Source organism: Haliaeetus leucocephalus, unplaced genomic scaffold (assembly GCF_000737465.1).
Source record: "Haliaeetus leucocephalus isolate CR32 unplaced genomic scaffold, Haliaeetus_leucocephalus-4.0 Scaffold450, whole genome shotgun sequence".
NCBI lineage: Eukaryota > Metazoa > Chordata > Aves > Accipitriformes > Accipitridae > Haliaeetus > Haliaeetus leucocephalus.
Window position 1 is genome coordinate 18,037,718 of NW_010972886.1, and position 14,395 is coordinate 18,052,112.

The 14,395-nt window shown below is 38.7% G+C and overlaps 1 protein-coding gene across 2 annotated transcripts in view; it reads right to left on the reverse strand.

Moving 5' to 3' along the window:
- Nucleotides 1–3,342: 3,342 nt before the first annotated feature.
- The window catches only part of SPTBN1 (spectrin, beta, non-erythrocytic 1), a 94,248-nt gene continuing 83,195 nt past the window's right edge, over nucleotides 3,343–14,395 (reverse strand). Inside the window, exons 31-35 of one of the 2 annotated variants that reach the window (XM_010574873.1) lie at nucleotides 14,061–14,124; nucleotides 8,638–8,876; nucleotides 7,173–7,346; nucleotides 5,143–5,185; nucleotides 3,343–4,770 (exon numbers count right to left, since the gene is read on the reverse strand). In XM_010574873.1, coding sequence (XP_010573175.1) covers nucleotides 4,555–4,770; nucleotides 5,143–5,185; nucleotides 7,173–7,346; nucleotides 8,638–8,876; nucleotides 14,061–14,124 — 736 coding nt within the window. In that variant the 3' untranslated portion in view covers nucleotides 3,343–4,554. Of the gene's footprint in view, nucleotides 4,771–5,142; nucleotides 5,186–7,172; nucleotides 7,347–8,637; nucleotides 8,877–13,209; nucleotides 14,125–14,395 lie in introns of those variants that run through there. The other variant, XM_010574874.1, reaches the window with a different exon arrangement.

The following is a 14,395-nucleotide window of genomic DNA, read 5'->3' on the forward strand; positions in this document are numbered from 1 at the left end:
TGGGCTTGCTGAAGCAACTCCGCTGCCTCGGCTACACAGAGTGACTCAGATTCTGTCAGGTGACAGCACATGCAACTCGTCTCGATTTGCTTCGATAGCATTAGCACATTATAAGACATCTCACCCTGCCAGGCTGTTGTCAGAATGCACAGCAACAAAGGGTACAAGCTGAATTAGAAGCAAAATCTCTAACTCTTATGCTTTTTGCATTTCATTGCTCTATGTTGTAATACATTTCTCTTTATTCTCACTGTTCACCCCTTGTTCTGCAGCATTTACACTACTGCATTGTGGGTTTGTTTTATGCCTTATTTGCACTTTAACCTTGTTCAAAATCCTTTGAACCAAAACCCGATAACCTACCAGAACCAGAATAGTCACTGAACTGCTGTCACAAGACTAGAGAAGAATGCTTAACAACAAGGGATAAATTACATTCAGCAGTAAGGAAGGAAATAAAGAGTCTCAAGCGCTGAATACTGACTTCTCAAATAGGCCCTGCGCACCCATGGCCATGGGGACAATTCAAATCCCAATGCATTGTTCTGCTTGACCTCAAAACATACCTTCTTGATACTAGGACACAGAAAAGCAAGCTGAATCCTTCTTCCTCTTCTGCTGGCTGAGACCTCCCTGTTCCTCCATTCCTCCTGTTGTCAGGATGTAGATTTATTGTTCAGTCCACAGGTAGAGCTGTACTGTCAGAGAGCTGAATTCTGCTTTTCCCAGTAATTTAACTCCTAACATTAGGTCAGTCATTAGCAGAGTCTGACGTTCTCAGTTGGGTTTTTTTTTTAATGAAAAGTACTAATGTTTGTTCCAACTCATTGTGATTTCAGTTTCTACATTTATTCAGCCACCTGTGATTAGTCATGGTAGAAAAAACCCAAAATATCCACAAAAAAAGCAAAACTGTATCATACCTGCAAGCTATATATTACAAAAGTATATTCTTAAAGACCCTCCAAATTTCAAGTCCATTCTCTGTGAACTCAACCATAAAAAACAGAACACAGTAAAGTGATAAACCATCTAAAATGGTATTTCACAGGAACAGAGATAAATCATACATTTTTTACTTTACCATTAATCTTCCTCAGACAGAGTACAACCCTACAATAGAACATCTCCTCTATGTAGAACAGATGGATTAACAGATTATTTGCATCAATCTAAAAGAAAACCCTCCCACCCAACACATGCTTAACTCCTATGGCTAACGACTTTTGTGGTTTTTTCCCTCATTATACTTAATTCAGTTTGTCAGGATATGGAAAGGACCCTTCAGGCACAGCTCTCTGATATAAGAATGCAATGTGAGGCTCCCAAGAGGAAAAAAGGCAGGAAGACTGACCTGACTAGAGGATGACTTCTCTTCTTCATAACAATGACAGCAACGTAGCTCAAAAGTGTTCGGCTTTAACTGATCTTCTCTGAAAATTTTAAGGTTCAACTTCTGTATTACTTTCGCAATGTATCTCCAGAGAAAATATAAACAACTTACATATGGGTTGTCTTACAAAACCTACCCACAAAGGAAACCGCAATACAGCATTAACCTGTACTACAAATCCTCGTTCTTCAGCATGGTAACCAGAAGGAATATAAAGTTTCAACTATCAGAAGGCTGAGCCATGTTTAGTGGTGCAATTCAATATAGCAATACAGCCACCGTCGCAATAGTTAACACCAGTGGCAGTGACAACCTGCTCCAGTTTCAGTCCCATTTCTACCATCCATACTCACAGTCTTCCTTCCTCCAGTATCCTCCAGCAGACCCTTCACATCATCCAAGAGGGAGTCCCCCACGCTTTCTCCCTTCTGAAACCAGCACACCCACTGACCGGCTGTGCCCACTGTCCTGACTTTTCTGACCTGGCTTTGTCTGAGGCGGCTCTTCCTGACCCACCAATTCTCTCTGCACGGAAACTGCATGCACCCTTGTGGTCCACAGGGGAAACAGGCAAGGCTTACTAGAATTCACTCTTGCTCCTCACCAACTTGAAATCAGTTCCTAAGCAGAAAGGATTTTTATTCAAGCAGTTTTCAGGAACAACTTGCAGTAAGAGGCAAGACAGAACAAGAGAAACAATTCTGAAGGCATGTGCAACCAAGACACTACAGGATTATACACAACAGGTAGTCACGACCAATCTGTTAAACTACTCATCGTAACAGCTTAACTGAAAGTGATAAATATGATAAGGCATCACCATTTTTGTGTACTTTAATCAACTAAGACAAATGTTTCATTTTCTCTTCCAATGTTAAACCTCAGCTTTTTATATTGTATTAAATTTTACATTTACAAGGCTAGTGGTGTTATCCTACATTTTACTAATAATTAAACTGGAACAATGTAACATTACAGGAGTAAAAACTCATGTGCACGAATATTCCATTGTTTAATAACCAAAAGCTTCAGAAAACAAGGAAAACCTAGAAAACAGAGTATACTCCATGAAAACAATTAAGACACTGTATCGGTCACATGTTCAGGAAACTGTGGCTTGGAAACACATTAATTTGCAGTTCATCTGCTTTCCATCTAAAATTATGTTTTGAGTATATGTTAATAATCACAAAAAATTGAAACCCAGGTTCCTTACATTTCATTGATTATGCAACTTTGAGTGCCTATTAGGCTTCTTGGAGCTATTCCTTTTAGATGGTTCCCTAGATGGCATCCAACTTCAAGAAAATTCTGAGAAGATGCTAGTCTTTGAAATGTTACAAGGTCAAGAAAATAGTGAGCTTTGAAATCACCTTAGCTGCATTAAATGTATGTCATCACAGAAGTGCAATTGTGGTTGTACCTTATGAGAAGTATGTTTAAAAAAAATTGACATAGAAAAGCCCAGTGAAATTAAATTGGACAGGACAACAAGTCCTCAGTAAATTACAAAATTCAATTATTGCCCAATTTACTGAGGACTTAAGCACTTGAGCAAAAGGTAGGTAAAATGTTGGAGAACTACGATTACTCAAAATAATATTCTTTTGCTGCAAACTAGTACATGGATATTTATGCCAGTTGGACAAGACATTCAGGCAACTCGTTCAGTTGTCCCAGCCTATGCTTATGCTTACTTCCATCAATTCTGCTGGATTTATTTCTCACAAAAAATATCTATGTAAATATTTTACAAAATATTGATTTAATTTCTTCCCTCTTTATTCTTTGGCACTTAATTTGGGGGCAGGGTGAAAGGGAAGGCAGGAGGAAAGTGAAGGGAAAGGGAAGATAAAGAAGAGTGGGAAGAGAGAAAAGTATTTCAGTATGAACTTTCGCACAAAAATGGAATTACATTTGAAGACATTAGTTTCAGTGCACAGGAGAGATGACATTTTAAAATAACTTTATTTTTGATCCTCTTTCAAAATTATGATTTAACATTGTCAGAAATGAAATAAGAAACTTAACCAGCATATTTAGTTTTAAAAGCATTTAATGACATAGCATATATTTAACAGATAGGGTAAAAGTCTAGAGGTACAGTTCGATACAACTGAAAGCCAGTTCCAGTACTACTCTTGACTACAGGCCCAGTCATTGAAAGTTCATTCCTATTAAATGTAGTTTTTGATTGTGCAGTAAGATGAAAATTTTTCATTACAATAGTTACAGTGACAGAGAAATGCACACTATGTATCAAATAGCAAGGTAATGTAGCAAAATTATAACACACAGTGCTGCAGCTGACAAGCAAGTAACCATTTGAGTAACATTACTTTTCCAGTAAATGCTTCAGTTCCACTTTTACACTTATCAATGATTTTAAAGGGTTTATTATACATCTAGTCTTATTATACTTTGTACTAGAATTATCTGAAACATACAATATAATGTATTTCAGCAAAAAAAAAAAATTTGAAATTACAGATTATTTAAAACCGTATCAGCCTGCTAATCCACCTTGTACACCAACATTCTTATCTGTCGTACTTGATGCAGAAAAGCTTCAGGTTGTGTTAATAACCAATGCCAGGATATAAATGGTTTGTCTGTAAGTTAATGCATACCTGCACTCTGTTACAGCAAAGATAATACACTATCATTTTAATAAATGTTAGAATTGTAATGGGAGGCTCTACTAGTCAAGACTCAGCATAACAACCTTTAAATGGAGTGAACATTTTTGAAAATTTGTACATTGTTTTTTGATGTGCACAGTAGATTTGAAAGCACCGCTGCCTTGCATACCAATAGCACTAGGAGTGGGTTATTTTCCAAGACAGCCTCACAAAATTGAGGAACAGTTTAAATATTAAGATCTAATCTACATTAACTTCATTTAAAAAAAAAAAAAAACAAACAAAACCAAACCCCCAAAACCTGGTCCTCCCTCTCCTACAGAAGCTGCCCAATGCACCTCATTCATTTGTAACTTTAGATTCTTTTTTGTCGGCTTTTTATTTTAAAACGCTCTATAAATAAAAAAATGTCAATCACATTGAGGAACATGAGGCACAGAGAGTAACGTATTGGTTCTGAGCTCGCATGCTGGAATTCCACTGGAACGGTCAGAGAAGTGCAGTGTGTGGAGATGGAGTTCACTTCTTTTTACCAAAAAGGCTGAATCTTTTCTCTTTGTCTTTCTCTTTGTCTTTCTCCCGCTTGCCAGGGCTGGACTCGCTGGTTATTGTGACGCTGGCAGGCAGGGTCTGGGCACGGCTGGAGGCTGGAGTGCTCTGGGTGGTTGGGGACACTTCGATTTTGTCAGAAGAGATAGCTGATGTGATGGCCTGAATCCACGTGTTCATCTCCTCCTTCAAGAAGCCCCAAAGGCAGAAAGCTGTTACAATCCGTGTGTCACACGCCCTCTCTAATTCACTCAACATTGTGGAAGGGGAATGGATAGAAGTGGGAAATGAGAAGAAACGTGGTCCTAACTCATTATCTGGCACTCCTCTGGTTACACACCTGCTGAAGATGCCTACTAGAAGCTGTATCTGAAAAACGCTGCTGCCCTGGCGGTGCCAGCAGGAGCTTCTGAATCTACACACCACCCACACATATGCACAAGACTCTTGACCGGGAAATTAAAACGCACCCCCGAGCTCTCTGCAGCTATTTTTTTCCTGTTGTACAACAGCACAGATATCACATCAGTAACAAAACAATGAGAAAAACAAACTTACATCATCTTTGGCTTGGAAGAGGTATTCGTTGCCATCAGTCAATCTGTAAAGAAAACAACCATCACAAATTTAGCTTAGTAGTAGTCACACTGCTTCAACTCCTGCTTCTTTACCTACAGTACATAACCAGACTGACATACACAGTACGGCACGGGACAGTCGTAACATCTATACATGCACAAATACACCCCAACAACTCATGTTTTGGTATCTGTACTGTCACGCAGAGGCAGCCACATGCACACTGTACATTCTGGTCTCTAGACATCCTTATGACAGTGGACGTGTTCTAGCACGTCAGGATGCACTGCAGAGGTTGCGATCTTCAGCAGCTGATGATCGCTGTTTCAGTACTTGCTCTTTTAGACAGATCTTTTCTCTTTCACAAAAGACAGTATAAAAGTTTAGTCAATATTTTAAAAAAGACAAAAGTCACAGGCAACACCCAAGAGTTTTCATGGCTTTTGTAGAAACCTAGTGAAATTCTGCAGCTGCTCTGCTGTCATAGCTGGTGGTGACTCAAGATACTACACTGTGTATTATTTATGAGTAGCTGCCTCTTCTCACACTGAAGGCCAGAGTCTCCCTTCTGTTTTATTTCTGTGCTGATTTGACTCAGATGGTTTAACTGGGATACATTCAACAATGTTTTTGAAGATATATATTAATTAAAAAAAGTCTGAATAATGTCAGATCAGGCATCTGAACAAGTAGGAGGCAGGGTGAGTGGGAGCTGTGTTGCAGGCTTTCTGATCTTTCTCCACAATAAGAAAGCATTTTAAAATCTCTTTATGGAATGAAATTAAGTATTAAACAGTAAAATAACGGTGAAGACAGATACTAGGAAGAATGTAACTATGCCTTGCTTTCTTCTTTAAGAAATAAAGACAAATATTTCCAGGGTACTCTCCAGAGATCACAACTAGACCTTTCTGTGAGAGATCTGCCTGCACATGAGATCTGTAGAGACCTCAGCCTTTGTAGAAGTGAGCCCCTCACATGTTCAACAACACACTCCTTCTCAGCTTGGAGAGACAGATCTGCCATGATGAGCTGGTAAACTCTCTGGGGACTCTCCTAATGAGAATGAGTAAAGAAAATATGCTGCATGCAATGATGCGAGACGCCTGATGCAGGTGACAGGGTACTGTGAAAAGAAAGGCAATTGATTTTTCTGCCTAACTTTGTATCTGGAACAGCATATCCTTACATTATCAATTCAGAGTCACTTAAAATAGTATAAAGGATGAATCGCATAGCTGCACACCTGTCTTCAAGAAAGCTAAATTTCCCTAAATATTTGCTATATATTCCCCTATATATTTGCCATAAAGAAAATTTCCCTGGATACGGATTCTATCATCTTTAGAGGATTCCTGCATCAATATAAAATTGCCCCCCTATCTCTATCACGGAATACATGACCTGATCAGTTCATAAAGTGAGTCTCTTTTGACAAAATGATCAAGCAGCTGTGTAATAATAAAATATTTTTTAACTGTTGGCACAGTAAAACAAACACACAATTTCAGTAGGAAAAGCCTTACTTTTTTTTTAACCTTTGAACAAGTGCTACACATACTTCAAAACGAAATGGTCTGTAACTACATGTTCTAGATCTGAAAATGTGATAGGTGTCTTCAGAAGTCTCCTAAATTCATACTGAAAAAATTAAACAAAAGGCTTGATTTTGAAAAGAGCAGAACCATGAACATTCAGCTCCTTTCAATTCATTCCAGAGGCAGCAGTTGAAAAGCCCAGCATTTTTAAATGCGGGCTCCTAACTTCAGGCCGACATATTTAGTCTTGTCCCAGATGTAAATAAAGTGCACAGATTATTTTGATACTGTTTTGTACTTGCTATCTTGGATAAATATACCATGTTCCAGTGCTGGGAAGAGCTTGTTCAGAAAAGTAGATACTGCAGATAGTAATTATGATCAGTTCCTGGGCTAGATCCTCCCATGAATTTGCACAGTGAACATACCACCACAACTTTTGCTAATGGCAAGATGCTTCAACAGGTTTACCTTAGCTTGAACACATGCTTTTTCTTTTTATAGTCGACTGCTATTTCACAGACTGCTTCTTTCAAGCTGACAGGAATCTCATTGTGGTAGGGGATGCCAGAAGCAGCAGCTTTTGAATCCTTGTAGAAGCCCATCTCTTGGTTGTTTATGACACAGTACACGTTATGCCATGATCTTCAAAACACAGAAAACAACGAAAGCATTTATAAATCAAATGCTCTTACTTGGAGAACTGGAGAAACCAAACACAATTATTTCTATAACATAATGGAGGCTGGTTCAGTCTGAGGATGTCAATACAGCCTACACTGTCCTGTAAACTGCAGACAGCAAATTCTCTCATAAAAGCATGGCTTCAAGACAAAAGTACTGACTTTGAGCCAAATGGAATAGAGATTTCCAGAGCTCTCTGTGATAGCACATAAGCACATCCTAACAGTGGGAGGACTGTTTGGCAGGCTAGGCAGTTTGCATACTTGGGAGAGAAACTGATTAACCTTTTAATGACTATGCTTTATTGTAGAAGGAATTCTCATTGTGCTGCAAACTAACAAATGGATTGCATGTGAAATCCTCAATTGTTACAAATACTCTTAGTGGCATCATCTGCTTCATTCTCTAATACAGCTATAAAAAAAATCAATGATTACTAGAAATAAGAGTCCCTAGATATTAGTATTGGTGACTATCACTGCTTCAAAGGAGTTCTCCAGTGTGAACAACTCTAGGTGAACAAAAATCATGGTAGTACTGTACTCATCTGTGATCTGCACTCAGCTCTGCTGGGTGCTTTGGCTCCTACCAAATCCCTCAGATGTTGGTGTAGCTCACCACTTGCTAGTCAACATTTTCTTTGTCAGCCAAGTCATAAATCTGGTTTCAAGAGCTCTCTCAGGTCATGAAGGACCCCAGTCTGCTTTCCCAGTGCAGAGGGAAATCTCAGAAGTTTTGCCTGTTTGAGAACCGCAGGATTGGGTCCTTAGGATAGGAATCAACTAAGGCACACAAATCATATTCACCCGCTTTTCTCTTCTGAACAGATTACAGAGTAGGTGGAAAGTGCTAATGTGCAAACAGAAAATGTCAGAAGAATATGGACATTTCTATTCTCACACCTACGTGTTTTTCTTTTCTTGCAGTAATGTACAACCTGAGATCTGGAATCAAATCCCACTACTGCCACAATTTCATCATGTGAAGTGGGAAAGTCATGGTATCTTTAGGCCTCAGTTTTCCGCCTTCCAAATACGGCTACCACTGCATTTTCTACCTTGTATCTTTAGATTGCAACTTGATCAAATATACTGTTCAACCGTGCATACACAGTTCCTACAACAACAGGAGCAGTAAGCCTGAAAGGTCTTTAGGAGCTGTGAGAAGACAATAGCAGCAGGGATAACATTTACTGTCTTACATCTTGGAGATTTTGGATGCAATTATCTGCATTAAGCATCGAGTACTTTACCTGCTCGAGGCTTTCTTGCTGTGTGTCTCCCATTCATGTTTGCGATGTAAGAAGCCCTCCATCTGAGCTGAAGGAATCTCCTGTGTTTTGGCTGGTAGGGTAGCAGCAGTCTGGGCCTGAATGGCGGTCTTGGCTTTGCGGTCTGCCGTTGGAGAGGGAACAGGACTAGATTCTTTTGAACTTGTCCTCTGTTCAGCAGCTCCATTGACCATTTCATTTGTTTCTGCAGTTTCTGCCACCTAGAAACAGTGGAAAAAAAGTTCAGCTAGAAGCCTCACAACACTGAGGTATCTTGCAGTTAATCTGTTTCCCTGCACAACGTGGCTGTGTATAAACTTTGCCTGGAGAATGACACAGGCCAGTAAGTTCTTTCTCACACTCCATGGAGACACAGAAGGCCAAGGAAATTAGAAGGTATGAATGGATTAGTACCCATTTTATATTATAGGTGGAGAGACGGGAAAATAAGAGCAGCTAAACATCAGTGTGAATTTTACTGTGCTTTGCTCTGCTGGTCAATTCATATTCTTTTATATATTGTTATTCCTAAAATGAGAGCATTCAATTATCTTGCTAAGTACTCAAATGTTTGGAACAGTAACAATCACACTTTCTGCAAACCTAGAGGAACAGTAGAAGTTATACACATCAGCCACCTTAAATACATTTATGGCATTACTGGGGCATTAAAAGTCCATAAAAGGTATTAACTACGAGTCAGCAGAAAAATATGCCAAAATTGCCCAGGAGCATTTACAAAAAATTGCGTAATTTATTTGTTTCTGTAAAAGCTCCTTTCCCACTTTCCCCATTCCCCTAGTGACACAACAAAATCAACACATGCAGAAATTAGAAAGATTACACCATGCATTTCATCTCCACCATCCCAGTTAGGATATTGGATCTTAAAGACAAGGGAAATGAGGTCATGTGTCAATTTATCAAGGTCGTCTTCAGACTTTCGTTATTAGGTGGATTGGATTTTTGTTAAAGGAACTGAAAACCACCACAGTCACACAACATCACACAACTATTTACCCCCAAACAAAGACAGAACCAAGGCCTTGCCCATCACTTGCTTTGTTGATCGCGTTGCCTGTCGCACTGTGATCGAGATAGCCTAGAGAGCAGCCATGTTTCCAGCAGCTCTGACTGGTCAAGCTGTCGACGTCTTCAGGAGCCATTCATCCAAAAATCATTTAAATTGGAATCCTAATGGCTATAAGCTTTTGAAATGCAGCTTGGTCCCAGTTTTTTTTCTCTTGTACCATTACTTTGACATGTAGAGCCATTGGTAGCAGCTCAAGAGTTACACAACCAGTGTGTATTATTATTATTATTAGCAAGTTACTAAAGCTTAGTGCTGCTAATGCTCTAGTAGATTACGAACATTCTGGACTGTTTTTATGCAGACAAGCAGGTATTTGTGAATGGCACAATAATTAGACATTCCCACTTCTGCACATGGCCTGGACAATTCAAAAGCAGCCGAATTATTATGCAACAAACTAAATTTTGCCACCGTTTGCTAGAACTTCTTATACCTGCCAAGTATACATTATTGTACCTCACACCTTTGTACCTCATATATTGACCTAGGAAGAACTAAGTGTCAACTTGCTATGAACATGGGAAGGATTGGTTAACTGCCTTTAAGCAATCTAAATCTCCAGAGTACAGACACTATACCACTGAAACAGGGAAAGAATCACAGCTCACATTCCACTTCAGCCATATCTGTTTTACTCTGTCCCTAAAGACATGTAGCCTTACAGCCTAATTTATAAGAGGAAACATCTACCCTGCACTGTTACCCCATGGAAGTCAAAATCAATGACACTGCTTCTTCACAATTGGGGTAAGTCTAAGCCATCAAACCTCACTATTTGTATCCAAATCTCAAAACATAACAGAAGTGTTGCATTAAAGGGGGGAGAGGGTAAATAAATAGATGAGGCTGAAGATTACCCAAACACTGCCAGCACAGCTACTAGAACACAGGTAGTGAAAGAAACCACCAGTGATTCACCAATGAAAGCTCCATTAATCAGTCATCACTGGTGCTGATCACCAACAGCCAACAGATCACGTTCAAGAAAAAGGACAGCCCTTTGCAAATCTTTTTGACCAGTGACAGTTACTGAACTTCCAGTTCTCTGCTTTTCAGCTGGCTGGATCCCTGAAATACATGAACCCTTTGTGACCAGCAATAAGGAACTGCACAGACCACAGTAATGTATCTCAACTACCCAGAACTACCTCTTACCTAGACTGATGCTGAAAGTAGCATGTCTTCTGTAGCGATACTGGCAAGACGTGAAAATATTACTGATTTTGGGGTAGCTATAACCACTAATCTGAAGTAAAACAGACCAGTTTCAGAACAGCAGTCACTGCACAGCTACTTAATGTGGTTTTATGGGAAATAACATGTAATTCAGTGCTGCAATCTGCAACCCTGTAGTTTTAAAAGGTAACTGCCAACTTTAATCACACAATCAGACCTGTAACTTCTACTTAAAATTCTACTGATTGTAAAAGGGCTATGAAAAGCTTTTCTGATGCTCTTTCAGGTTTTATTTCCTTTTCATGTGTTATCTACAATTAACAGAAAACAAGCAAAATAAATCTGAATCATAAACAGCTATGCAAAGAATATGTCATGAAAATAGAGAAAAAACAGGAGCTAAACAAACTTTAATGGAAACATGCACCAGGCATGCAGAGACAACGCAACTGAGGACAAACATTAATAGCAAACTGTACTGTTACAACAAAACAGTTATCACGTACATGAATACAGTTTTCTTAATCATGACTGAGAGGTTAGTTGCAAGTGCTTTAGTGGCTAAGGACTAATCTTGAGATATTTAAATCAGGACTATAACATGCAACAAGACAGCTGGTGACAATGCCTGGAGACATCCCTTTGATTTTCATAGTGCTTGGAGCAACATTATATTCAGTTCATCAGCTTAGGTCTCTGCACCACAGCTTAAATAATAGAGACGTATTTGCCTTTTCAGATGCAAATAGATGACAGCCTATGTATTGTTCTTGCATAAGTACCATTTTAATGTTTTAAGCCAGTACCATATGCTATAATAAATAGGTGAAATCTTCACTTCTACTGCCTAAAATGATGACCTTAATTGATCACTTAATTTTTCTTCCCCATAAAAGTGTAATTTTTATATATAAGTGTACTAATACAAGTAAAAATGTGTATCTATATAAATTACTTTTACATACTACTTTTTAGCCAGAATACATCTGAAGGCTTCCCAGATGATGGAGTCTGAAGCTACAGCTATACTGCTCTGAGAACCGTCATACTCTCACAGGCACAGAGAGCCAACACTAGGTAGTCACCAGATCGTCTGCATAAATTTATATGGAATTTTTAAAAGCATTAAGAAGCTATATGTTGTTATCCTGACAAAAGAAAAAAAAACATGCATCATGAAGTGGAAAGACAAGTTACAGCAAAAGTACAATTACTGAAGCACATCCTTTCAATCACCTTTCTCACTTTACAAGCTCAGCCCATACAGAACAATTCAGCTGCACTGCTCAGCTAGTTGTCAGAAGTCAAAATTCTGATCAACAGCAGCGTATCTTGCGCCTCAAATCAGAAATAATACAGCTGTGTACATCTGATGTATTGCAACACAAGATGCAATGAACTGAGCTAAAAAGCTCTCATGAAAGACTGAAGTGCAGGTGGCAAAGATTAACATGGAAATGCATTATGTATCATGGCAATAAAATAAAATGAAATAAAATGAAACGGAATAAAATAAAACAAAATAAAATAAAATAAGAAGCAAACAGATTATGTGTAAGGCTGTGGTAACCAACAAGATGATGATGATCTGGGATGTGCTTGCAGGCCACCTCATGTTCCTTTCCACAACTATATATCATTTTGTAAACATTAGATGTACAACAGACAGATCACTTCATAATCTAATATTAAAGATGAACCAAAAGCCTTTATTTAAAGAAAGAAAAATGTAGAACTGCTTCGTATCCTAGGCATTGACAAAGACGGTGTGCAGACCCAAAAGTAACTGGGATGGATGTGAAGGATAAACTTGTGCTGAAAGGCATTTCCTCCCAGAGTCCTAGACTGGGACTTGCATTTCCTTCGCAGTACTGGTAAGAGCTCTAATATCGACCGATCTGAGCCTGCCAGGAGCCTTTCCTGCACTTAATATGACCTCAGAGAGTGAGGTTCAAAAATCTAAGAAAAAGAAGTGTCATTTTTCTCACCATTCAAAGCATTAATTGAAACAAGTAGGCTTTGCAGGAAGGTAATGGGAGAGGTAAGCCAGTTTTCAACTACTGCTTTGCATTAAATATATATACATATTTACTGGTATTTTTATGGCTGCACATTAAGGTTATTGGCATGCATTCTGACTCCACTGGGACAACCCTGCTGAGAAGGAATGAATAAGGCATAGACCATTGAGCCTGCACTTATATAAAATAAAGAGCTGGATCTTAGACCAATGTATTTTATTTAGTTTTTAAAGAAAAGCATCACAACCTCTCCATAAGGGTCCACACCCTACTCTCATTTATACCACTGTCTCTCCAGTGTGAGTAAATCAAATTGCTGTAGTGTAAACTGGACAGGACCAAGGCAAAATGGGGCCCCAAAATAGTTATTCAGCAAGATCACAACTCTTCATAAGGACTAGATATCAAGATAAATCTACATACTAGTTTTTAATGTTTTATTTCATGTTTATTTTTATCTGCAGTCAATGAGTCCATTCTGCATGGAATGTTATACAACTAACCTTAAGGCTTTTATTTATCGATAGTTACAACCCTCCCCTCCCTCCCAGCCTTTGCTGCCAAACTCACTTGCATGTATTATCTTTGGCCTTGTAAATAACTCACTTGCTAATGCAGCTGATTTAATAACGTTGCCGTGCTGAAACCTGTTAGTATAACTCGATGCGTCATACCTGTCAGATTCTAGTTCTCTTCTTCATTATGATGTAATCTCATTAAATCTCAATTACTCATATAAAGGACGATTTAGCTGGAAAATCTTAATACTATTAGCGACATGAAAAACTCACAGTAAATAACATGAAATAAATGTGTCACCTTACAGCAACTGAGTGTCAGTGGGGAGATTCAAATAAACAAGGATTAAAGTGAAGCAAATACATCTCCAAGGGGCTGCTAATTAAAGAAAAGTCAACTGATGGGAAGTAAGAGAAAAGCAGCAGGGAAATCTGAAGCCAAAAGATTAAACCAATACCAGTAAACCATACTGAAAAAAAGGTGTCTTTTGCTGCAAATGATTCTGTATGTCACAGTCCAGACCACGACCGGTCATTGGCTGTCCGTCTGCTAATAAAGTTTTTGTAGTTTTGGTAGGTTTGGGAGCGGTAACTAACCCGTGGAGACTCCTGGTCTGATGGCAAACCATTTTGGGAAACCTGTTCTCCTTTTGTCCCATCCCTGTTGGGAGAGAGGAAAAAGAGAAGAAATTGTATTAAGTTCCTGAAAGTCACCCATCTTTTCACCAAAATGAGATTTTCCTACTGAATATTGCACACTTCAGAAATTCAAGCAAGTTCTTAAAATCCTCAGGCCCAACTGAATAAATCCAATCTTAAGGGAGATCAAAACAGACTTTCCTGACAGTTACATTACAAACAAGCCTAACCCTATCACATAAGTAATTTTATAAATATTAATGTTCCATGGACGTGGCTTGAAATCTGTAATT